The following is a 26,348-nucleotide window of genomic DNA, read 5'->3' on the forward strand; positions in this document are numbered from 1 at the left end:
GTGCAAGAAATAATATTTTTAAGAGCTGTTTAAAAAATCCATCAATTAAAAATGGCGAACTATTTTCATCTGAGAATTAAGGTTTGCACTTAGGTGACTTTTTTCCAGCAGTAGTTTAGATCTAAAGTGATTTTCACTGCAGACCTTCACGCTTCTGGAGGTGATCCCTGTAGTTGAAATCCAGGGTGACCCGGCACTGGAGGTCGCAGCCAGGGACCTGATTCTCACCCTTTCTGCATGGCTCACTTGAAGCGCTCCCCTGAGTCCTAAATCCTTTATGGAGCAAGATGAGAGTGGAGAAATGGAAGGGCAGGCCGAAGGTTGGGAGAGCACTGATTTTTGAGTTGTCTTAGCTTGTTTTCCTGCAGAAGAAGAGACTGAAATGAGGACTCGCATACAGTCAGTTTATTTGAGTGAAGGAGGAGTAAAAGACTGGAGAGAGTGAAACCACGGAGCGGCGGCCGGTGCGCAGGGATCAGCTCTCAGTTTGGTCTGGGTGTGCAAGGGGGACACAGACTCGGTGATCAGGACGATGTGATATCGCTTGGAAACCCACCCATCTGCCCTGGGATGCAGCCACTGGGCTCTGGGCTCAGCAGGGAGGCTGCTTCTCCTTTTCCCTCTCCCTCTGTGGTCTCTCTTGCTTTCACTCTCAAATAAATAAAGTCTCTAAAAAAAATTAGGAGAAATAAAATCTGCCCATCTGGGTTTATTGAAGAGTCATAGGTCCCAGGAGCAGTGGGTCTGTGTTCTGGTATTAGAATACTTTCCCTGGGCGAATTTTTGTTGTCTTTTTAGAAGACCGAGGTATTTTCCTGTTCTGCTGCGGTCCCCACCACCCTCTGTGGTTTTCAGCACTGAAGCTGAATGCCAATTAGCTTTCATCCCGAGTCTTCCTCCCTCTTGTATGGTATCTGCCCGGCTCTTGTAAGTGCGAGAATTTATGAACCCTGCCTTAAACTATGGAATACATTCATGAGTGGCCAGAGAAATCTAGAGCTGCTTAGAGCCACGAGAACAGAAAGATCTTTTGGAGCTGGAAAGCAGAGAAGCTCATTAGCATTGGAGACCAGCAGCATGTTCCTCTCATTAACACGGAAGGCTTTAAAACCACTTGCCAATGTTTGGGGGTGAGTAGGCTCTTTGGAATGAACACCCCAGTGTTAGGTAACAGATGCCCACATCCAACTAGCTGCAGAGACTTTGGTAATGTCTCCCAAATGTCACACCACAGCCTTTCACAGGACTAAGATTTGCTGTTGAGTGTGCCTTCTTTCCAGATGTCTTGATTTGTTTGAGAAAACGTGTTTATAAACACTCATGAGTTTCATGAAAAAAAGGGTCCTCCCCCCCCCATCCTGTTTTATTAATGCTATTTAAATTTCACGTTTCAGGTGAGTACGAAGCCCCAGTGGCAGCAGGCAGCTCCGTCATTCCATTTGAATATAAAACAGGGCGATGATATTCCAGAATCGTTTAGTGTTAAAAACGAACAGTCATATGGTAAGAAGTTCATTCCAACTTAGAGAAATTTTCAAGAGGAAAAAAAAAATCATTACAACATTTAGTTGAGAGTAGTGAAATTATAAAACTGAAATGACATTTATATCAAGTAGAAAAATTTATCCCAAATGTTTTCCCTCATAAAATAATTAATTGTAGTTCTTAATTATCTCAGGCTGTTGTAAAGGCTATAAAATGTGATATTTTCAGAATTGGGGGGCATTTATATTAAAACTTTGATTTATTGTCAGACTTCTCTACAACAGACTTAGAAGTTTTTTGTAAGAAGGATTTTAATAAGTTGCAAATATTGCTTCCCAATTAATCATTTTAATATTTTTTACTTTTTATCTTTTTGACTCATCAGATTGATTATGTTGAATATTAACTTTTTTTCATCATGGTTCTTTAAATTTTCTGACATAGTTTTGTGTTATGTTTTTAATAATAATCTTTATCTTCATTTTAGGAAGGCTCTATGCAAATTAATTGAAAATTAGGGTTTATTAGCATGTTAATCAAAATATAAATTAAATTAATTAAATATTCTTGAAATAACCCGAAGTTTCTATTATGATGATATAAAACAAGAGTAGTTTAACTTCCTAATAAAAGAAAATCAATTGTACCTATGGTTACTTGAGAACTTAAAGTGTGTAGTGTTTTCTTGAAAGGTGCTTTAGCGTTTTATTCTAACCACCCGCATGGTTTAGCTTATTTTTTAGAGGACTAACTCATGCTTTTTTTTTTTTTTTTTTTTAAATTCAAGCTGAGTACCTGGGACACTTTGGAAAAAAGAGCAAAATATTGGACCAAGCTGAGGACAGTTATGCTGGACCATCTACTACTAAAACCAAGAACAAATCTCTACATAAAGAACGAGAAAACTTTAGAAGCACTCTTGTTAACGTCATTATGTGAGTTGTGTAAGCTGACCAGTGTGTGTGACCGTCGTGAGAGCACCGGGGATCTTTCTATCTAAAAGTATACAAGTTCTGTGCGTCTCTAAGAATGCCTTAAAGCCTTGTTGGAGTGAGGTCATGCCAATAAAGAATGAAATCTGGAGCTTCGCCCTGTTTCGGGTGTCCCTCTTTGAAATACCACGAGCTGAAGTGGTGCTGGTGTGAATTCTGAGGTTGGCTGGGAGAGCACAACGTCTGGGAGTTGTGGTTGCGACGACTGTGGTTGGTGAAGGGTGTGGGGCGAGTTTTTCTTTCTCCCCATTTCACCAGCTCAGGTGATCTAGCAGCTTCTCTGGCATTGGGGGGCCTCCTCGTCTTAAAAAAAGAAAGGAACTAGGGTGAAGCCATCAGCCGTGTGAGCAGGGCCGGGCTTGCCTGGTGTGCCAAGCGCACACAAGTCACTAACTCCTCCTCACTCTCTCCTCACTGCCGCATGCTAGTTGGTTGGTACATTCTTTCTTTAGGACTCTCAAGGCCCACACATGGCTATTTGTGGACATAATTTCATGACCTGGTGCATTAAGTAACTCACTCACAGAACCCGGTCTTCCGGTCCCCATGTGGGGCTTTACGAACCCCATGGTCTTGAAGGGGTGCAGTGGGTGCTCTGTGCTTACAAAGGGCAAGGGGATTTGGGGGAGCCCTGTGCAGCTGGATTGTGGGCGCCTCTGCTAGAGGGGTCGGACTTTGCCTTTCCTGGGCTCCACTAGAATCGTACTCGTTTGGCTCACTTCTGTCGGCTTTTGGGATGAAGCTCTCTCACAACCCACAGACAATGTAAAAATCAAAACCCAAAGCTGTGGACCAGGTAGGCTCTAATTACAAAGTCTTTGAAGCAACTTTTTCTCTACCCAGAGATCTGGTCACGACAGATGATTTTCTTGATATAACTTCCCGTGCCTGTCATTTCTGGTCATTTTCTGGGTGAAGATAGAGCCCATCTTGGGTTTTAGCGTCACACAGGGTTCTCTTTGAATTCTCCATTTCACTCAGTCCTACTCAGAACCTGATCTCCTGATTCATAGGGTCATTAAAGACTCTGGCCCCGAGCCCCAGAAGGGTAGCCATAGCCTCGGGCTTTTGCTGATTGCCATTCCATTTTTTTTTTTTTTAAACTCCTGAGTATTTCCTTTCTTTTTGTGAGCTCGGCTATGCATCGGAAGGAATGTGTCTTATTCTGATATTTATAGAATGGTATTGGTTTTTCAGATTATCTTTGTTCTTGTGTTATAAGCCATCTAGTCTCTTTTTAGGCATTTTATGTCATTTTTTACTTATGCCTTTTATAAACAGGATATGGATAGACATATGAAATTCAATCTTAAGAGTTTCTGTACTTTAATAGTACATCCAATCCCATTTATAGTTGTTGGTATTTCTTATATATGTGTGCTTCTACCGATTTATTTTGTACTTTCTATTTATGTTGCCTTTACTTCGTTTTTCTTTTTTTCTGCTTTCTATTGAATTGAATTTTCTCTTCTCCCTTTCTATTGGCCTAAAAGCTATCAAATATCTCTATTCTTTCAGCGGTTACCATACTATTTAAAGCCACCTATTATAATTTATTCTTTTTAAAGTTTAAAATTCAATTTTTAGCAGTCTTCTCCTGAATAACACAAAGGGGTCTTGGACTGCTCTCACTTAGCTCTAAAGTTTCCTTTGCATTTTCATTGTGATCATCTGTTGTTTTATTTCTACCAGTATTTCTCTAATATTTTTATTCTACTGAGTCCTTAAATTCTCCATAATTTTTTTTCTTAAGTTAACACTTGGGGTTACTAATGTGTTTTCTAATTCTTTAGAAAATTGTTTTTGCATTGAAGTTTTCACTTCTGAGTGCTTTTTTTTTCCTCTGAAGTTCACCCCGCAATGGTTGTTTCAGGGAGGATCTCTGAGGCGTAAAGTTGAGATTTTTCATCTCTGTAAAGTTCTGTGTTTTGTCCTTACTCTTGAATTAATGGCTAAGCTGGCTATAAAACTAAATGATAATCTTAATTTTTACCTTATATCTGAAAACATTAGATTGAAAAATATTGGGAGTGTTATTTTTTAGCATGTACAATTTCCCCCCAGTTTTATTAAGGTATTATTGACAAAACAACTTTTTTAAAGATTTAATTTATTTAATTTATTTAAGATTTATTTATTGAGAGAGAGCATGAGAGATCACAGGCAGGGGGAGGAGCAGAGGGAGAGGCAGACTCCCCACTGGGTGGGGAGCCCGATGTGGGACTTGATCCCAGGACCCCAGGATCATGACCTGAGCTGAAGGCAGACGCTTAACCAACTGAGCCACCCAGGCGCCCTGACAAATAAAATTAGGGCATATTTAAAGTTTGCAGTGTGAGAGTATATGTATATGTTGTAAAAGTATTCCCACAATCAAGTTAATTAACAGATTCTTCACCTCACATCGTCAGCATTTTTTTTTTTTTTGTAAGAATGTGTAGTTTCTACTCTCAGCAAAATTCAATCATACAATATAGTACTTTCAACTGTAGCCACCATGGCATGTATTACTGTTGATGAGAAGCCTTTGTCACTCTAGTTGTCATTATTTTATTTGCAACTTATATTTGTACTCTATCACCTCTTTTTTTTTTTTCCTGAACATTTTATTTTCATAGCCTTCTAGATAGGCTTAAGAACAGCTTTACTGAGCTGTGGTTCACCTACCACTAAATTAATCCAGGTTAAATGTACTATTGAATGAATTTCAATAAATTTCTATGGCTGTACAACCTTAACCAAAATCTAGGTTTAGAATACTTTTATCATCTGCTAAAAATGATTCCCATTCCAAATAATTCTCTCTGCCACTGGCTGCGCCAGACAATCATTGATCTGTGTTTTGTTTTTATTGTTTTTTCTTTTCTAAAATTTCATATAAATGGAATCTTACAATATGTATGCTTTTAAAATCCTTTCATTTTGTTTATTGTTTCTGGTTTGGGACTATTTGAAAATGCTGCCATGAACATTTGAACACAAGTCTTTTTGTAGATGTGTGTTTTCATTTCTCCTGGGTAGATGCCAAAGTGTAGAAATGCTCAATTGTATAGTAGGATATGTTTAATTTTCAAAGACTTTGCTAAACTGTTTCCAAGTGGCTATGCCATCTTACATTCTCCCAAGCAGTGTAAGAAGAAGTTCCTAGTTTTTCAACAACCTTGCCCACACTTTGGTTAGAATAGGCAAAACAAAACAAAAGCATTTCAAGTAAATGTGTTATTTTATCTCACTGTGGCTTCAAGTTGTATATCCCGAATGACTGATGATGATAAGTGTCTTTTCTGGTGGTTCTTTGACATTCATATAATTTCTTTGAAATGTCTAAGTCTTTTGCCCATCTTTAAATTGGGTTATGTTATATTTTTGTTAATACATTCTAAGAGTTCTTGATATATTTCCTTTACAAGTCTTTTATCAGATCTATCATTTGCAAATATTTTTTTCCAGTCTGTGGCTTATCTCTTCATTTTTGTAATGGTACTTTTTTAAAAGTAAAAGCTTTCAATTTTAAGGAAGCTCAATTTATCAATTTTTTCTTTTGTTGATGTTTTTGGAGTTCTAAGAATATTTTCCTATCACAAGATTTTTCTCCCATGTTTTCTTAGAAGGTTATAGTTTTAGCTCTTATATTTAGATACATGATTTAGTTTAATGGCATATCTATAGTATGAGCTAAGGTTGAGGTTTGATTTTTTTCCATATAGATAGCCAAATGTTCCAGCCTCCCACTGAATTACCTTGACACATTTGTTAAAAAACATTTGCCCATGTGAGGGGTTCTATTTCTGTTCCCCTGGTCTATATGTTCATCTTAACATCACTACCACGCTGTCTTGATCACTTGAACCTTATAGTCAAGTTTGAAATTAGTTTAAATCCACAACATTTATTATCCATTTCCAAAATTGTTTTGGTTATCATGAGTATTTTGCATTTTCATACATATTTGAAAACTAGATGTCAGTTTCTGGGGAAAACAAACAACAACCTAGGATTTAATAGCTAATTGCAGTGAATCTGTAGGCCAATTTTGGGATAATTGTCAATAATACTGAGTCTTCTGGCCCATAAACATGTTATTTCTCTTCATTTACTTATTTTTTCTTTAATTGTTCTTAGCAGTGTCTTGTATTTTAATGTATGAATCTCGTTTTAAAAAATCTCCTTTTAAAAAATATCCTAAGTATTTTTTGCTGTGAATGGAATTATTTAATTTTCTGATTGTTCTTTGTCAGTATGTAGAAAAATCAATTGATTTTTACTTAGATATCTCACATCCTAAGACCTCACTAAAACTTGCTTACCAGTTCTGCAGCTTTTTAAAAGCTTCCATGGAAATCCATGTGTATACAATTATGTTGTCTTCAAATATAGTTTTACTTCATTTCTGATGCCTTTCTTTTTTCTCACTTCTCATTTTGTACTTAATTAGGTTCTTCAGTATATTGTTGAATAGAATTGGTGATAGTCGACTTCCCAGTCTTAGTGGAAAACATTTAGTCTTTCACATTTATGTAGATGTTAGCTATAAGTTTTTAAGATACCCTTTATCAGGCTGAAAAAGATACCTTCTTTTCCTGGTTGGCTGAGATGTTAGTTATCATAAAACGAGTGCTGGATTTTTGTTGAATGCTTTTTCAGGGTCCATTGAAATAAGAATTTGGTTTTTATCCTTCAATGTTTTCATATAGTATATTACATTAAAGGCTTTTCATGTTAAAGCTTGCATTCCTGTCACTTAGTCATTATGTATAATCTTTTTTGTGTGTTGCTGGATTTGACCAGCTAATATTTTGTTAAGAATTTTTAGGTCTATATTAATGAAAAATACAGGTGTGTACTTTTATTGTCCTGTCTGGCTTTAGACCTCAAGATGAGTTATATAACTTCCTTATTTTCAGCCATTCTAGTAATTTTATCTTTTAGCACCTGCTAGACTACAAGACCAGAATCTCCTAGTCAGAATGGTCACTTTCCTGCGTGAATGATGGCCATGTGTTTTTTCAACCCCATTTTATCTGTCCTCTCTCTTCTTTTCTGTTTCAAAAGTTTGTTGAAATATCTCCTCTGCTGATGACTCTCTAGTCTCTTTACAATGTTGGTTAAAATTACTACCGTGTTCACAAGGAAACTTGAAAAAAGGGATGTTTTTGCTACCGTCTTGACTCAAAATCACTATTGATTTAATAAAGAGAAAATCAATATAGTTTTTTCATTTTCAGGAAATAAGGTACACCATATTTTCTCTTTAGTCAGGTAAAATGTCTCCTATATTGATTTATTTCTGAAAGGAATATTGTTCTGCTGGAAAGAACGTGGCAGTTTGGACGCACATGTGGATGGGCAAATCCTTATTTTTTGTACTTAATTAACTACATGACAGAGAGGAAGTTATTGAATCTGAAATTCAGTTTCTCATCTGTGAAGTGAGAATAATTTCTCTGTCTCGTCTAACAATAGGTGTGAGGATTAGAGATAATGTATGCGAAACTATTGAGGGGCTAACTAGGTGATCAATAAAGAAGGTTTTTATTATCACTATTTCCAGCAAGTAGGATCTTTGCCTGTAGCCACAGAATGATTGAATCCTAGAATTTTAAAGCTGAAAGGATCTTCGTGATGACTGCAAAAACCCATGCAGCTGCCCCGTCGCCCCCAACCTTCTCCTTCTTCCCTTTCTTGACCGTGCTGCGCTCTCTCAGGCAGGCAGTACTCATACGGAGGATGAAGCTTGGTATATTCTCCGGGTTCAGCAAGTTAAATAACATGGGTATTTCTGCCATTAAAAAACATCAACAACCCAGTTATTGGGGTCATCTACTTTAGGGTGGCAGAGTTTGTATGCAGGTGTCCTGATTCTTGAGGTCCATTACTGTCCCATTAGTAACACTTTACAATCAAAATAACGACAAGGCTACTTTTGTAGTTAGAATAGTCAGCGCTTCTCATTCCAACTACAGAATACCTTGAAGATCTTCCCTTGCTGCTTTTATATTTGTATTCCCTCATTTTATAAACATCAATGGAGCACCTACTATGTACTGAATTAAACTGAGACATTACCCGAGGCATTGCATTGGTTCTTTTCTCTTCCATATAATGGAAAAGAATGTGAAGTTCACAAAATATTTGATTCCTGGATTTGCAAAAGAAAATAATTTAGAAGATGCATCTGGCATCTATCTTAGTATCGTGTCTCAGATGGATATTCAATAAAACTCCAATCTTCACTCACTAGACTGTTAGTGGGAGGGACTGTTTTGTTACACAGCATCACTGACCTGTAATCCCAGATGAAGTTGGGATCTAGAGCCTGATGCATTCAATGATGAGTAAGTTAAAGCTATCCCAGAACAACTTATTTTTCATGAAGATGTGACCTATGTCTTTCTCCACAGTAGTGCCCAGAAGAAGTCACAAAATGTGGCCTGTAGGGGCGCCTGGGTGGCTCAGTTGGTTAAGCATATGCCTTCGGCTCAGATCATGATCCCGGGGTCCTAGGATCAATCCTGATCCTTCATCAGGCTCCCTGCTCAGTGGGGAGACTGCTTTTCTCTCTGCCTCTGCTGCTCCCCTTGCTTGTACTCATGCTCACTCTCTGCCCCTCCTAAAGTGGAGTCTCTAAAAAAATACTTGATTTTTAAAAAGTGTGGCTTGTATAGAGTTTGAATTTAATTACAGTTATCAACATTGTCCATTTATAGACAGGAAGTAATAAATACATGAGAACATATAAACTTTCATTTTTTGCTAGCTTATTCTGTATATCTCTACATATCTGAGAAATTATCTTTTCAAGAATGTACCTGTCTTTGGGAAAACTAAAAATCTTTTCCCTCAGTGCTCTTTTAAATCCCTTATTTATAAATAACCATACATATCTTAGCAATAATGCAAGAATACTCCTACAACATTTTAAAGAAGAGAGAGCTTGAGTTTGGAGAAATGAGGAAGAATAGGTAAAGCTCATCAAGAAGAATGTAGCCTCTGGCTTTGGTCTTGCAAATCACTTCCAATAGAACTGTCTCTCTATAAATAAAGAGAAAGTGTTCTGGGTGGAATGTGGTATCAAACAAATATATGTTATATGTACTATTAATAAAACATTCCAACAATTCATTTTTTCTTAAGATTTAGTAGAGACAGCCTGATGTTTTGACAGTAGACCCTTAAACAACTTAGGGGGGTTCTGGACACTGACCCCCGCCACAATTGAAATCTCACGTATAGCTTTTGACTCTACAAAAATTTAACTACTAATAGCCTGCTGTTGACCAGGAGTCTTACTGATAATAGAAGCAGTTATTTTATACATATTTTTTGGTTATATGTATCATATACCGTATTCTTACAATGAAGTAAACTAAAGAAAATATTTAGAAAATCATAAAATAATTTACAACACTGTACTGTAAAAGAAGTGTATGTGAACCCACACAGTTCAAACTTGAGTTGTTCCAGGGTCAACTGTATATCCATTGATGTATATTCTAACTGCCCTTTTGTATGATTGAATAGTGTGTTTATCATTTTCTTAGGCAACAAGATGCGGTGTTAGACTCACCTAATCCTGGTGAAAGCACGTTTCCCAAACTGACCACTTCTGCAATAGAGAAAGACATTTTGGTAATGGACTGTCTCTTTTGTCAGTATACTTGAATGTAAAGGAAGCACTTGAAGATGCCTTTAAACTTTTGAGCTTACCCTGTGCTCCTTTCTGGTGTGGAAGTAAATATGGAGTTCCACAAAATTGCTCTACGGGATTAATGGAGGAAATCATTTTCCCCCTTGCCATCTAAGACCACAATGAAAAATCTCGTTTACCAGCTCCCTTTGTTAGAAAGAGCCTCGGTCGTGTATAGCTTTTATATGTCTTTATTCTTCCATGAGAAATTCTCTTAGTTATATAAAGTATACTTTACAGAGCATATTAACCTACTTAAAATATAGTTATTCTAGTATTTTGAATACAGAAGAATTTTTAAAAATTAAATATCGAAGACTCTAACATTGCTGATTTGGAAGTATTTTGAAAAAATACTTGGATGTTTAAAATTTTTCTAATGAGTGACATGTAAAACTTTATGAAAATATACCAAAGTTAAATGTCTGTTAGAGAAATACTAACATGTCTTAAAATGAATGTTTATGTACACATTTAATAGTAGCTGTAAAATTATAAATGGACTATTGGTCAGTTGGAGATTTCCTCAGTCCTGTCATAGATTTCTGAGCTTAATGTATAGGGTTACTGATTTGTTTGCAGCTTGTATGATTGACTTGATTATCAAAGGACAAAAACTATGACATTTTCACACATTTATAAAGCACTAAATTCTACTTCAGCATGGATTCTTCTTAGTACATCATATATTTGGTAATATAATTTAATATTTTTCATTGTAGTTATGAACTGAGATGAGCTTTAATTTTCATGAACTATCCTTTTTTTTTTTTTTTTTTAACTTAGGGGATCTCAAAAAAATACCTCCATGAATTACACAAGATACTTTTTTTGTGATTTGTAAATACTTTGCCTAAAGTTTTGATTTTGCTCAGTAGGTGGTTGTTTTTTGTTTGTTTGTTTGTTTTTATGAACACACTTCTTTCACTACAGAACTAAACACATTTATATTTCTCCATCTTCTTTATGCAGAGATATTACTATTATATTCACCATGGAATTGACACAGACCATGTAGCCCCAATGGAAGATTCTTGGCTAGAGCATGTATTGAATTTAGTCCCCCAACACCTGAAAGTCCTCACCAACAGCATACTTGCATTATCTGATGAAATGAGAGAAGATTATCTTCTTAGTGTAAAAAAATCCATAGGTAAATCAGTATTTGTTTTCTAATTTGAATGTGTCTTATTAACTGAAAGTTAATACCTATACTTGAAAGCATTCATAGATTTATTCTGCTTTTTGCATTGCTATTTCATTGCTTAAGATCTTAGGCAGGTTTCTTTAATAAAGTACAGCAAGAAAATTTTAAATCCCATCTTTTTTTTTTTTTTTTTTTTGAGTGTTACATCCACTCAGTAAAAACTGAGTAAATTCTAGAACTGAGGAAGTTCTAAAATTTAATTATTTAACTGACATTAATATTATTGCTATCATTATTAGAAGGTGATTAATTGAAAATTGTTATGGACTAGGGGTTGGCAAACTACAGCTCACAGGTCGAGTCCAGCTCACTACCTGTTTTTGTAAATAAATGTTATTGCAGTACAGTCGTACGCATTCATTTGCACATGGTTTGGGCTACTTTTGATCTATAAGAGAAGAGATGAGTATTTGTGATGGAGACCTTGTAGCTCATAAAGTTGAAGGTATTGATACTCAAGCCCTTTACATAAAAAGTTTGCTGATTCCTGGTATAGACCACTGGATTCTAAGACTGACTAAACATGAGAATCGTTTTCCACATACTCATTTCCGAGTCCATCTGAATTAAAACTATATATTAAACCTATACTTAAAACAAAAGTTCTCCAATTAACTGGGATTGTAAAACTGGTATAATTGATGTTGTATTCGAAGCTGGAGAAATCCTCATGTTTTGGAGTTGCCTGGGAACCTTTTAAGGAAGGCATTTACTTAATTTAAGACTCTTATTGAGTGTCCTGCTAATGTAAAAATAAAAAGGCAAATCTTTGATTCCAAGGAGTTTATTGTGGAAATGAGGGAGAGGGACAAATCATTAATTACAAAGTAGAGCGGTAGGCGTGGGAAGGGGGGAAACAGGATGTGCTGTAAGGGACCGAAGCTCATGCCAGACTCGGTCGGAAGAAATCTGGAGGAGCCTGAACTGTCTCGAAATACAAACCAAACACGAGACAGTGCTCACCCTGAGAAAACGCTGTGACATGTGGCAGACACGCATGAAAGACTCTTCAGGCTTGCAGCAGCCGTGATGGCAAAGCATAGAGTCCATTTGGGAAGGGGACAGAATCTTAAGGGCACTCAATGCCTTTTTAAAACATTCAAAATTAAAGCAGAGTCACCAAAGGATTTTAAGAAGAGGGGTGTTAGCATTGGCATTTTAGAAAGAGCACCTAAAGGTAGGAAAATTAGAATTAACTGTGGATTAATGACCATAGAAGATAGAAGCAGAAGCAGCTCCCTTTACTGATTTTATAACAGGCTTGTTTTATGTTTTTATGCAATTTAAAAGAGAACAAAGCAACATGCTAAGTTTCCTCAGTGAAAGGAAACTGCTGTGATTCTTTATTGTTGGCCTTCAATGAAAACTACTTTTGGTAGAATAGCTATGAAGGAAAATGTAATTTTAAAACCAATTATTATTGGGACGCCTGGGTGGCTCAGTTGGTTGGACGACTGCCTTCGGCTCAGGTCATGATCCCGGAGTCCCGGGATCGAGTCCCGCATCGGGCTCCCAGCTGCATGGGGAGTCTGCTTCTCCCTCTGACCTTCTCCTCGCTCATGCTCTCTCTCACTGTCTCTCTCTCAAATAAATAAATAAAATCTTTAAAAAAAAAAAAAATAAAAAAAAATAAAACCAATTATTATTTTCAAATGAAATAATAGGAGCCTGTTGTTAAAGAGAGGGAACATATACTCTCAAAGACACAGACATCATGGGTTTTCTCATAAATATTTTTGTTGTCTGATATATGCAGAAATGGCTCCATTATTTTAAATAACATAATTTAAATAATTGATTTTAGTGGAATTAGTTTTGCAATTGCTTGGAAATGTGCCATAATTAATATAAGGATGTTTATCAGAACTTTTCAATTTTCTTTTAGTTGATTTTGTTTTGAAAGATCCTAGGGAAAAAGAAGAAGATAAAAAAACAGCTGAAATTCCACCCCATCGCGCTGAGTAAGTGATTAACTTTCTCTAAGAATATTAATTATATGACTGTTTCTATGTATGTGTATTTATTTATACACTGATGGTATTTCTCATATATATGTTTATAACCTATATACTTCATTTATACAACTGATTATTCTTATTAAGTTTGTGTATTTAAGCCCTAGTATGTTTTATTTACAAATTCATGGGTAGATGGGTAGACAGACAGAGAGATGGATACCTATGTGGTTAAAACAGAAGTACCCTGGTGAAAGAAGCTTATATAGATCCTTGTATTTCCATAGCTACTAGCACAGGCTTTGGATACAATAGGGATATAAGAACTTGATGGCAATTGGAATGCACAAATCATACTGGGAACATTACAGAAAATATGTGTGTATATAGAACATATTGCAATTTATTACATAGATTAAAATATAGGACACATAATAGAAAAGTACACTCACTATATATTTTCCCTAATCCCTAAATCCCATTTAGGAATAAATTTCTTAAATAGTTTGAAGAATAGAACTTACATTTTTATGATTTAGTAAAAATTGTTTTGCTTCTTTCATATTATTTGAAAGTGCCTCAGATTGTTTTCCTATAATGGCAAGAAAAAATTATGCGGTCATTTCCAACATATCCTATGTGGAGAACAGCTTTTCTCCTGTGAAGGGACCAAAATCACCTTTTGTAGCTGTAAAGGTGGAATGACTACAACTGAAAAACCGAGTTAAGCTTACACATAATAAAGTGAGATTCAGTGTTTAAAATCATGAGAAGAAAATATTGTAGGCATAAAATATAGAGGTTTAAATACATTCTGAAAGGTGAAAATGGCATATCTTTAATGTATCAAGGATGACTATGCAGGTCAAAGGAGTTACAGAGTAAATGTCTTCAAATAAGGACCTTAGCATCGGTAATTTTGGAAGTGTCCTTTACACATTAACAGAGATTAAGTTGAAGTTGAAGGGGATTTCTGCAGGTAGGCTGGACTATATATATATATATATATATATATATATATATATGTATATATATATATTGTATTGTTATTTTTTTTTTTTCAGTGTTCCAAAATTCATTGTTTATACACCATACCCAGTGCTCCATGCAATACTTAAGATGTTTTAAAAAAAATTTAAACTTTTTGTGTCTTCAAATTACCTCTTTCAAGACGTATATGAGAAAAAGTTGGCTACTGTTTCTATTTGATCATTTTGAGTTACTTGTGAACTTGACCAAGTATTTAAAGGAAAAAATAGTTACTTTATGATTCAAGTTAACTTATGATTCAAGTTTATGGGGCACCTGGCTGGCTCCGTCAGAAGAGCATGTGACCCTTGATCTCGGGGTTGTAAGTTTGAGCACCCATGTTGGGTGCAGAGATTACTTAAATAAATAAAATTAAAAAAAAAATTCAGGGGTGCCTGGTTAGCTCTGTTGGTTGAGCATCTGCCTTCAGCTGAGGTCATGATCTTGGGGCTCTGGGACTGTGCCCTGTGTGGGGCTCCCTGATCAGTAGGGAGCCTGGTTCTCCCTCTCCCTTTGCTCCTCTTCCCCTGATTGATGAACTCTTTCTCAAAGAAATCAATCTTAAAAAAAAGAAAAGGATTCAAGTATAATTTCATGTGTTCATTATTCTACAATCATATGGCTTAGGCCATAGAAAGTATGGCCTTTATGTATCTTCCATACATAATTATGTATTTTGTTATTATTGTCAGGGATACATAATACTTTTTATTAAAGTAAAACCATTATTGGGGTGCCTGGGTGGCTCACTGGGTTAAGCAACCCACTCTTGGTCAGGATCTAAGGGCTGTGAGTTTGAGTCCCCGTCAGGCTCTGTGCTGGGCATGGAACCTGCTGAAAGTTCTCTCTCTTCCTCTGCTCCTCCTCCCCCATTCTCTCTCTCTAAAGAAAAAAAAAGGAAGCTATTATTATTCAGAAAGTATGCATGACAATGCTTTTTTCTGATTTTTTAGAGATAGTTGATTCTTTTTTCTTTGTTTTCAGAATGGAAGTTCTTCCAAAACCTTGGAGGAAATCATTTTTAGCTGCAAGCAATTATATTAAGGATCACTTGAACACATTGAACCCTACAATGTTGGCAGTGCTAGATTTGTGGCACGGGACTTTTAAGTGAGTATTTCTGGCCTTCTTGAGCTTCTTCTTCTTTTTTTTTTTTTTTAAGATTTTATTTATTTATTTGACAGAGATCACAAGTAGGCAGAGACGCAGGCAGAGAGAGAGAGGAGGAAGCAGACTCCCTGCAGAGCAGAGAGCCCGGTGTGGGGCTCGATCCCAGGACCGTGGGATCATGACCTGAGCCGAAGGCAGAGGCTTTAACCCACTGAGCCACCCAGGCGCCCCTTGAGCTTCTTTTTAAAAGAGCAATAAAAGCTATTTTGTCACATATTAATTGTTTCTTTTACTATTTCAACTACAAATTAAAAAAAATAACTACAAACTTAACCATCAGTATTCAAACATGGGTTTAAATCAGCAATGTAGTGGTAGAGTAAATCAGGAACATTGTCTTTGACCTCTGACTCAGTTCCCCCCCTACTCCCGTCCCGTAACTCATTACCATGCAGACTTAAGGTGATCACCCTTAAGGGTCTATATTGTCATGCTGTGTTTTAAATCCCACAGACCATTAGCTGTTACAGTCATCTAGATGGTTAGGAACCTAGTAAATATGGCACACCTGAATGGCATGAGTTAAAGTTCCTGGGTGACAGCAGGAAGTTAGGCATCACCTCATAGACCTTGTCACGGTGGGGACGGTACAGCCACACGTTGGCAAGTGCTTGGCGCAGCGGGATGTGGATGCTGGTGGGCGCCGTGGAGCTGACATGCTTGCTGCCCAGGCTGAGGACCATCGACCACACAGTTTAGAAGCTGCTACTTCATGTTCCCGCCCACCCTTGCATGACCTCTTCTAAGGCACTGGTGGGCATCCTAGCAACGAGCACCCATAGACATGGTTTTAGAAAATGTACAAAAGTAATACAAATCTATATTTATTTTTCTTAAAGAAGGCCTTCCTTCAGGAACCTCAGAACCTGGATCAGTCCTGTCGTATGCCAGAGGAGGCACCTGTGTCCCAGGGGGTCTTACCCACCCCCACCCCAACATTTTCAACCCCTACATCTGCAGCCCTTGTGACAAGTGACCCGCTCTCCAGGGCCTCCTGGTTTCTACTGTATGTATGCTGTGGGCAGAAGGGCGCAGCAAGTGGGCACATTTTTCTGCCTCCCAAAACCAGCGGAAGGAAAGCTACTGTCTTTCAAGCTATGGCCGTGGCAGAAGGCAGCTCTTGGCCCCACCCTGGGAAACCCCAGGACATGCGCTAGGGCCACCTCTCCGACCAACTTCTCTGAGCTCCTTCCAGAGTTAGGCTCTTTAGCGTACCTTTCTAGCCCTACCCCTCCATCTGCTCTAGGAAGCCAAGCTCCTTGCCTGGGCTCTGCCACCATCTGATTATAGCTTCTCTCTTCACCCGTTGTCCTCCCTGGCATTCTGTTTTCTCACAGGTAGAATGATTTGTGCTGTCCAAGGCCCGCCCCTTCCTCACTCTGTCCCTGTCTGCCTTTTAAAAAACAAATTTTAATGAAATATGCAGTTACATATGTAACTTTACATAAACATGTAAATGTGATCATATATACTTTTTTAAAAAAAGATTTTATTTATTTATTTGTCAGAGAGAGAGAGAGAGTGAGCATAGGCAGACAGAGTGGCAGAGGGAGAAGCAGTCTCCCTGCAGAGCAAGGAGCCCAATGCAGGACTCGATCCCAGGACGCTGGGATCATGACCTGAGCTGAAGGCAGCGGCTTAACCCACTGAGCCAGCCAGGTGTCCCTCATATATACTTTTAAAGTGCAGTCTTCACTTTGCCTGACTTCCCGCAGCCTTTCTTTTCCTCATCTCTGCCTTCCTTTCCACCAGTCTAAAGACCCATGATAACCATCTAGTGGGGTATCTTTCATTATTTTTATGTGTACTCATATTATCAAATACATATGTGCATCCACGCACAGGCACACATATCCATAGCATAAAAATGGCTTTTGTTGGTCAGACTGAATACTGTTAGAACATCTTTCAGCTTTCCATTGTATAATGTGGACTTCTTTGCTTGAATTTGGCCATGATTTAATTTTGCATGCAGTCATGAGGTCACATTGTATAGTATCGCTCTCACGAAGGATGTTTTCATACAGTGATATATATATTTCATTTTCACAACAATGCCAGTGTTGTTTTTTTAAATATCCATTTATAGATCTGGATCTCTTTGGAATTGCCAGGACGCATTGAAGTGGATGCGGCCGGGTGAGGCTGTAGTGCCTAGTACTGTCCACAACGGGCTAGACTTTGTTGGCCAACGTCAGGAGGCAAGAGACAAGAAAATGAAGGGGAAGAAAAAGGGAACAAAGTTGAGATAAAAAAACAAAACAAAACAGTAAACAATGGATATGTCCAAACCTGTTGTCCATGGTCATAGTGGCAGAAGTATTAGTAGCAGCAACTGAAGCAAACCTCAGGGCATCTGGGGTGAAGACAAACGAGAAAGAAGCTTTGCAGTCTGTGGGTAGGAAGAGGACTCCACCAATTCCAATGTTGCCCTCGTAGGCATGAGTCATTTTCACTCTCTGAGAATGTTGAGTGGGGCGGGCAGTCAGCAGCACTGCCTCTCAGAGTAGGAGCCAGCGTTGACTATAAAGGGCATCCTTCCTCTAGGTGAAAAGTGTTTGGCCTCTCAGCAGGTGTTGAAAGTATGGGACATCTCTGTGTGGCAGAGGTGTGGAGAATGGTGATGGAAAAGTCACCTGAACGACTGCAAAAATGCACGAGTGTGGAAAGCTGAAAGGGGATGCTTGTAGATGGAAGGTGCAAGTTTATGTCCTTCAGTAGTGAGACTGACAGAGCCCACTGAATGTCAGAGAGAGCATCTGTAATACAGTCACAGCCTACATAGCATATGGGCATTTTTGCTTGAAAAGTAGTGTGCATATATGAAGATGTATGTGTAGCTTGTAGGTACATATATGTGGAAATTGCCATAGGCTAGGGATTACAGTAGTTGAATATAAAAGGAAGATGTTGGGCACCTGGGTGGCTCAGGCAGTTAAGCATGTGCCCTTGGCTCAGGTCATGATCCTTGGGTCCTGGAATCAAGTCCCACATCTGGCTCCCTGCTCAGCAGAGAGCCTGCTTCTCCCTCTGCCTGCTTCTCCCCCTGCTTGTGCTCTTTCTCTCTCTCTGACAAATAAATAAATAAAATCTTTAAAAAACTAAAAATAAAAGGACGATGTCTAAGAAAGTGAAGCTTATGTTGTCCACCGTCCATCCCCTGCCTCCGGCAACCACCAATCTGTTTTCTATATCCGTGAGCTCAGTTTTTGTCGTTTTAGATTGCACATACGAGTTTATAAAGTTCTTTATTTGTCTTCCTATATTTGACTTATTTAACTTAGCATAATGCCTTCAGGCTCTATCCATGATGCCTCAAATGGAAAGCTTTCATTCTGTTTTATGGCTGAATATTATTCCACTGTGTATATCTGTACACCACATTTTGTTTACCCGTCAATGGACATTTAGATTGTTTCCATGTTTTGGCTATTAGAAATAATGCAATGAACACGGGTGTACATTATTTTTTTATTGTGTTTTCATTTTCTTCAGATAAATATTCAGAAGTAGAATTGGTGTATAATAATCTGGTAGTTCTATTATTTACTTTTTGAGGAACCCTGTATTATTTTCCATAGCAGCTGCACCAATTTACATTTCCAGCAACAGTGCACAAGGATTCTCTTTTGTCCACATTCTCATCAATGCATGTTATTTCCTATCCTTTTTTCATATCTGTTTTAACGGGTGTGGGGGGACCATCTCATGGTGGTTTGATTTGTATTTCCCTCATGATTAGTAATGTGAACATCTTGTCATATACCTGTTAGCTATCTGCATGTCTTCTTTAGAACGATGTCTATTCAGATCCTCTGCCCATTTTTTAATCAGATTTTTTTCTATTGAATTTTATGTGTTCTTTATAAATTTTTGATATTAACCCCTTTTCAGTATATGATTTGCAAATATTTTCTCCCATTCAATAGATTGCCTTTTCATTTTGTTAATGGTTGATTTTTTGTTGTGCAGAAGCATTTTAGTTTGATGTAGTGACACTTGTTCATTTTTTGCTTTTGCCTTTGTTTTTAGCATCAGATCCAAAAAATCATTGCCAACACTCGTGTCCAGGGATGTATCACCCATGTTTTTTTCTAGGAGTTTTATGGTTTCAGGTCCTACATTCCTGTCTTGAATCCATTTTGCGTTCATTGTTGAGTATGGTATAAGATAAGGGTTCGATTTCATTATATTGCATGTGGCTGCCCAATTTCCCCAACCGAAAATTATTATTATTTTTTTGAATTGGGGTCCACATCCAGCATAGAGCCCACAACAGAAACTTCTTAAATGTGTAAATCATGTACATAACAAAGATCCATAGCACTGTAGTCAGAAAAGAAGGTGTGTGGGAAACTGTTGACTAGAGGAAGCACTATGTTTTCTTAAAATTCATGAGGGAGACAAACCATGAGAGACTCTGGATTCCATGAAAGAAACAGGGTTACAGAAGGGAGGGAGGTGGGGGGATAGGATAACTAGATGATGTGATGAGCAAACAAATAATAAATCCTTGAACACTCCATCAAAAACTAATGTTGTAAGGTATGTTGGCTAACTGAACATAATAAAAAAAAGTCAAAACCAGACAGGATCAAAATACTGATATATTAGGTCTTAATCAGGTGTGAGAATTCCCCCACTACATGGCTCCCTAAAACGCAAGGTTACTTTCTTTTTAGAGTGGGTACAATTTTGTTTCAGGTATAGTGAGCTTTCTTAAGCTTTGAGCTTTACCTCTTTTCCTGTTGCAATTATTCTGATTTGAAAGCAAAAATCAGTCTAAATTTTCTATCAAATCCCAGTTATTTCAACTCTGTTTTACTTCACAATAATGTTTCATAATCTTATGTTGTGTTCTTATCAAATTTAATTACATTATTTTAAAAATTAAAATTTTAAAAATTTTATGTTCTTAACTATTTAATTTTATTAAACACAAATTTTAATGATAAAACCGAGGAATATTATATTTTTGAGATCAGTTAACAAAAATATTTAATGCAAAAAAATCTCCTGCCTTAATTATTGTTTATTTTTATGTCTTGCAGAAAATTACGTTTAGTTGATGTAGAAGAATTTCATAATCGCCAGGATGCATTAGAACTGTCAATATTTCAGACCATTGTCATGAAACACATGGAATCTGCTAAAGAGACTCTCCTTAAAATGTAAAGTTTTAAAATTTCATGGAGGAAAGCACAAATTTAAAAATGTTATTGGCGGGGAACTACATTTTAACTGCATTTAGAAAATCTGATTTTAACAAGTTTGTAATTACTTCTGTTCAAGAACTAAGTATAGTGTCTTTAACTGAATTGGTCTGTACTGTCTACCCAGATGTTCTACACAACATAGATTGTGAAGGAACTAAAATGATTATGTTTTTTTCTCTCAATTCTGGTTTCTACTTCTGCTCTGTGAGAGGGGTTGAATACCATGGAGAGAATGATCATCAACTAATCCATTTGCTAGATATTCGACATCTACTATTAATATTACATTTAAGGCACTCTGCCTCTTTCATTTTGCTTTTGGATGGGGAATGAAAGAAGTTTAAAGCACTATTAGGTAGGGAAAATATATTCTTTAAAGGAGTTTACTATCACACTGAGAGGTTAGACTTATCACATGATAATTAAACATCTTGGCTCGACTCTTAAAAATGGAATAGTCACATATGATAATTACCAATGTAGGTGCCAGAGAGCATGCTCTGAAACAATACAGGAAAATGTTTCTATCATGGGTTGTTGAGTTATTATAAATAGGATGTTAAAATTAGCTCAAATTTCAGATAGCAGAGAGCATGAAACTCCAGCATGGTTTCATGATTTTCATAAGTTACTTAGAGATACATCCTGATAGCTAAAGATTGCATCTTTGTTGTTTTTCTCCAATATTTTAGAATCAAATTCTTTGTCTGAAGTCACTTTAGTATTAGTATTTAGTTAACATAAACAAATAGATGAGAGCTATAGAATGAAACCCCATAATTAATTACAGAGAAGAAAATGACCCCTTAAGGACATAAAACCGATAAATTTTTCTTGATCGGTAACTTCGAGTTATAGTCCAGGAATACATTACCACCATAAATTTTGGTAAATTGGGTGTCAAAGTACAGAGCAGAATAAAACCTTTGCTGAAAATTTTGTGGAGAGTTGTAGATTGATTTGCTGTAGCCTCAATGCTCCCTGATTTATTCTAAGGGGAAAACACTCTGACTGTACTTTAAATAGTGAACCGGAATGTGTTTATCATGGCTAAAAGGTAGAACACCAGCTTACCACAATGGAGAAACAGTTAGCAAATGATTAATTATGGTATCTACGCCAAACCCAGATGTCTTCTCTCAGGATTCATTCTCTGCTTCTATTCAGCATTTATTGTGGTTTATTACCCCTGCCGTCTGGAAGCTGTTTTTCTAGGTCCCTGTGCCTCTGGTTTTTCTGTTTGTTTTTTTCCTAGCTGTACTTGTTCTTACTATTGCCAAGAGTGGGGGCCTCTCAGGTGTTTACTCTTGTGAGTCTTCTCTATATTCTTGGCAATGTCAAGATTTCATCTGCCTTATCTGTCTAAAGATCTTAAGTTTTTTGAGCTCTGGGCCCTTGTTACTAACCTCATACTATATGTCTCCTGTTGAATATCACGTCAGCATCTAAATATTAGCATTTCCATTACAGTGGTAATTCTTTTCTTCCAAGCATGCTACTCTTCTTGTTCTAGACCATTCCCAGGCCAAGCTGAAAACTTTGTGACTTTTTCTATCTGTTGCTTATCGTCTACATCTTTACCACTCCTACCCTGCCTCCAGCCATAGGCAGTGTATTGCTAACTACTTTTTAAAATCGAGGTATAATTCACTCACCTTAAAATCACCACCTTCTTGTGCACATTTCAGTAGTTTATAATATATTCAAAGGTTTTGCAGTGATCACCACTAATTCCATCACCCCCCAAAAGAAACGCTTTATCTGTTATCAGTCATTCCCGATTTCCCCTTCAACATGCCCTGGCAATCACTAGTACATTTTCTGTCCCCATTCTGAACATTTCATCTCTGTGGAATGATATAATATGGATTCATTTATGTCTCACTTCTTACACTAAGCATGATATTTTCAAGGTTCATCCCTGTTATAGCATATATCAATAGTTCATTCCTTCTTCTGGCCAAATGATATTTCTTTTTTTTTTTTTTAAGATTTTATTTATTTATTTGACAGAGAGAGATCATAAGTAGGCAGAGAGGCAGGCAGAAAGAGAGGGGGAAACAGGCTCCCTACTGAGCAGAGAGCCCGGTGTGGGGCTCCATCCCAGGATCTGAGGTCATGACCTGAGCCGAAGGCAGAGGCTTAACCCACTAAGCCACCCAGGTGCCCCCCAAATGATATCTCATTGTATGGATCTAACACATTTTGTTTATCCATTCATCAGTAGATGGACATTTGTGTTGTTACTATCTTTTGTCTATTAGGAATAATGCTGCTATGAACATTTTTATAAACATGTTTTAGTTCTCTTTGGGTAGATACCTAGGAGTAGAATTACTGGGTTATATAATAACTCTATGGTTAACTTTTTGAGGAACTCCCACAGTGTTTCCTAAAGCGTTTGTTAGATTTTATGTTCCTTCCAACAATGTATGAGGGTTCCACTTTCTCTACATCCTTGTCGACACTTGTTACTGTCCATCTTTCTGATTATATATAGTCATCCTAGTAGATGTTAAGTTCTATCTTACTGAGGTTTTGATTTGCATTTCCTTAATGACTAATTATATTGAGTATCTTTTCAAATGCTTATTGTCCATATGTTTATCTTGTTTGGATAAATGTCTATTCAGATCATTGCTTACTTTGTATTGAGTAATCTTTTTACTGTTGAATTTTAAGAGTTCTTGATATATTCTGGATACTAAGCCCTCAGGTACACGATTTGCAGATATTTCTCTCATTATGTGGTTGATCCTTTCATTTTCTTGATAGGCATAAATTTGAGGTACGTTTTTTTTTTTTTTTTTTTTTTAATATGGGGCTTGAACTCATGACCCTGAGATCAAGACTTGAGCTGAGATCAAGAGTTGGTTGCTTAACTGACTGAGGTACCCAGGCATCTTGAGGCACAATATTTTTAATTTTGATAAAGTCTAATTATCTTTTTGTATACTGATCTTGTATCCTGCACCCTTGCTAAACTTGTTTATTAGTACCAATGATTTTTTTGGGGGGGGGTTATGTGTAAACTTCATATCTTTTATATATAGATATATATAGATATATATATGATTGTGTTATCTGCAAATAGACAGCTCTACTTCTTCATTTCTTATCTATGTGGTTTTTTTCTTGTCCTTGGTTAATTGTTTTGGTTAGGCTCTCCAGTATAGTGTTGAAAGAAGTTGCAAGGGCAGAGATCTTTGTTTTGTTCCTGATTTTAGGGGAAGGCTTTCAGTCTTTCAGCATTTAGTTAGCTGTGTAATTTCCCTTTATCAGGTTAAGGAATTTCCCTTTCATACTTAGTTTGTTGATTGTTTTTATCATATAATACCACAGATTTTGCCTAGTGTGTGTGTGTGTGTGTGTGTGTGTGTGTGTGTGTATGGCTTTTTTTTTGCAGCTGAAATAGTGGATTTTTCTACTTTATTAATACATTACATTGGTTTTCATGTACTGAACTAATCTGATTCCTGAGATAAATACCAATCCCACTTGGCCATAGAGTATAATTCCTTTTATATGCTGTTGGATTGAATTGGGGATTTTCGTGTGTACGTGCACAAGGGTCATTGGCCTGTAGTTTTTGTTGGTATTAATTCTTCTTTAAATGTTTAGTAGAATTCCCCTGGGAAGCCATCTGGCCCTGGGCTCTTGTTTCTTGGGAGATTTTTGATTACTGCTCCAATTTCCTTATTGATTGTGAGTCTGTTCAGGTTTTCTATTATTTCTTCCTGGTTCAGTTTTGGTAGTTTATACTTGTCTAGGAATGTATCCATTTCTCCCAGATTGTCTAATTTGCTAGCATATAGGTACTCATAATATGTTCTTATGATTGTTTGTATATCTTTGGTGTTGGTTGTGATCGTTCCTCTTTCATTCATGATTTTATTAATTTGGGTCCTTTTTCTTTTCTTTTTGATAAGTCTGTCCCGGGTTTTATCAATCTTATTAGTTCTTTCAAAGAACAAGCTCCTAGTTTCATTGATTTGTTCTACTGTTTTTTTGGTTTCTATTTCATTGATTTCTGCTCTGATCTTTATGATTTCTCTTCTCCTGCTGAGTTTAGGCTTTCTTTGCTGTTCTTTCCCCAGCTCCTTTAGGGGAAGGGGTAGGTTGTGTATTTGAGATATTTCTTGTTTCTTGAGAAAGGCTTGTATTGCTATATACTTTCCTCTTAGGACCTCCTTTGCTGCATCTCAGAGATTTTGAACAGTTGTGTTTTCATTATCATTTGTGTCCATGAATTTTTAAAATTCTTTAATTTCTCAGTTGACCCATTTATTCTTTAGTAGGATGCTCTTTAGCCTCCATGTATTTGAGTTCTTTCTAACTTTTCTCTTGTGATTGAGTTCTAGATTCAGAGCTTCATGGTCTGAAAATATGCAGGGAATGATCCCAGTCTTTTGGTACCAGTTGAGCCCTGATTTGTGACCTAGGATGTGATTTATTCTGGAGAATGTTCCATGTATACTAGAGAAGAATGTGTATTCTGTTGCTTTGGGATGGAATGTTCTGAATAGATCTGTGAAGTACATCTGGTTCAGTGTGTACTTTAAAGCCTTTATTTCCTTGTTGATCTTTTGCTTAGATGATCTGTCCATTTCAGTGAAGGGGGTTTTCATGTCCTACTGTTATTGTATTATTATCAATGTGTTTCTTTGATTTTGTTATTAATTGGCTTATATAATTGGCTCCTCCTATGTTAGGGACATAGATATTCAAAATTGTTAGATCTTCTTGTTGGACAGACCCTTTAAGTATGATATAGTGTCCTTCCTCATCTCGTATTATAGTGTTTGGTTTAAAATATAATTTATCTGATATAAGGATTGCCACCCCAGCTTTCTTTTGATGTCCATTAGCATGGTAAATGATTTTCCACCCCCTCACTTTCAATCTGGAGGTTTCTTTGGGTTTAAAAATGAGTCCCTTGTAGACAGCATATCGATGGGTCTTATTTTTTTATCCAATCTGATACCCTTTGTCTTTTGATTGGGGCTTTTAGCCAACTTACATTCAGGATAACTATTAACAGATATGAATTTAGTGCCACTGTATTGCCTGTAAGGTGACTGTTACTGTATATTGTCTCTGTTCCTTTCTGGTCTGTTACTTTAAGATTCTCTCTTTGCTCAGACGACCCCTTTCAATATTTGCTGTAGGGCTGGTTTGGTGTTCACAATTTTTTTTTTTTTTTTTTAGTTTCTGTTTGTCCTGGAAGATTTTCATCTCTTCTTCTATTTTCAGTGATAGCCTAGCTGGGTATGGTATTCTTGGCTGCATGCTTTTCTTGTTTAATGCTCTGAATATATTGTGCCAGTCCTTTCTGACCTGGCAGGCTGCCATAAGTCTTCTGCCAAACTAATGTTTCAACCACTGTAGGTTACAGACCTCTTGTTCTGGGCTGCTTTTGGTATTTTCTCTGCCGCTTCCAATCGGTGACAAGAGAAGAGTTAGGCACAAACAAGTCAGCTGCAAGAGATTGGGAGCAGGAGACAACAGTCAAAAAGGACAGCTGCCACGAGCAACTCCACAGTCTCACTTTCATTGGATAGAAAACAATAGCCAACAGAAGGATTGATGAAGGTCAAACGTTAGTCA

At 37.0% G+C, this 26,348-nt stretch overlaps 1 protein-coding gene across 2 annotated transcripts in view; it reads left to right on the plus strand.

Moving 5' to 3' along the window:
- DNAH7 (dynein axonemal heavy chain 7) overlaps positions 1 to 26,348 on the plus strand; it is a 249,692-nt gene that overhangs the window by 18,917 nt on the left and 204,427 nt on the right. The window contains exons 4-10 of one of the 2 annotated variants that reach the window (XM_082689009.1): positions 1,395 to 1,503; positions 2,273 to 2,420; positions 10,019 to 10,106; positions 11,137 to 11,317; positions 13,257 to 13,332; positions 15,340 to 15,465; positions 20,577 to 20,696. In XM_082689009.1, the coding sequence (XP_082545135.1) occupies positions 1,395 to 1,503; positions 2,273 to 2,420; positions 10,019 to 10,106; positions 11,137 to 11,317; positions 13,257 to 13,332; positions 15,340 to 15,465; positions 20,577 to 20,696 (848 nt within the window). The remainder of the gene's footprint in view (positions 1 to 1,394; positions 1,504 to 2,272; positions 2,421 to 10,018; positions 10,107 to 11,136; positions 11,318 to 13,256; positions 13,333 to 15,339; positions 15,466 to 20,576; positions 20,697 to 26,348) is intronic. The other variant, XM_082689010.1, reaches the window with a different exon arrangement.

The sequence above is a fragment of the Mustela nivalis genome (genome assembly GCF_964662115.1).
Source record: "Mustela nivalis genome assembly, chromosome: 11".
Classification (NCBI taxonomy): Eukaryota; Metazoa; Chordata; class Mammalia; order Carnivora; family Mustelidae; genus Mustela; species Mustela nivalis.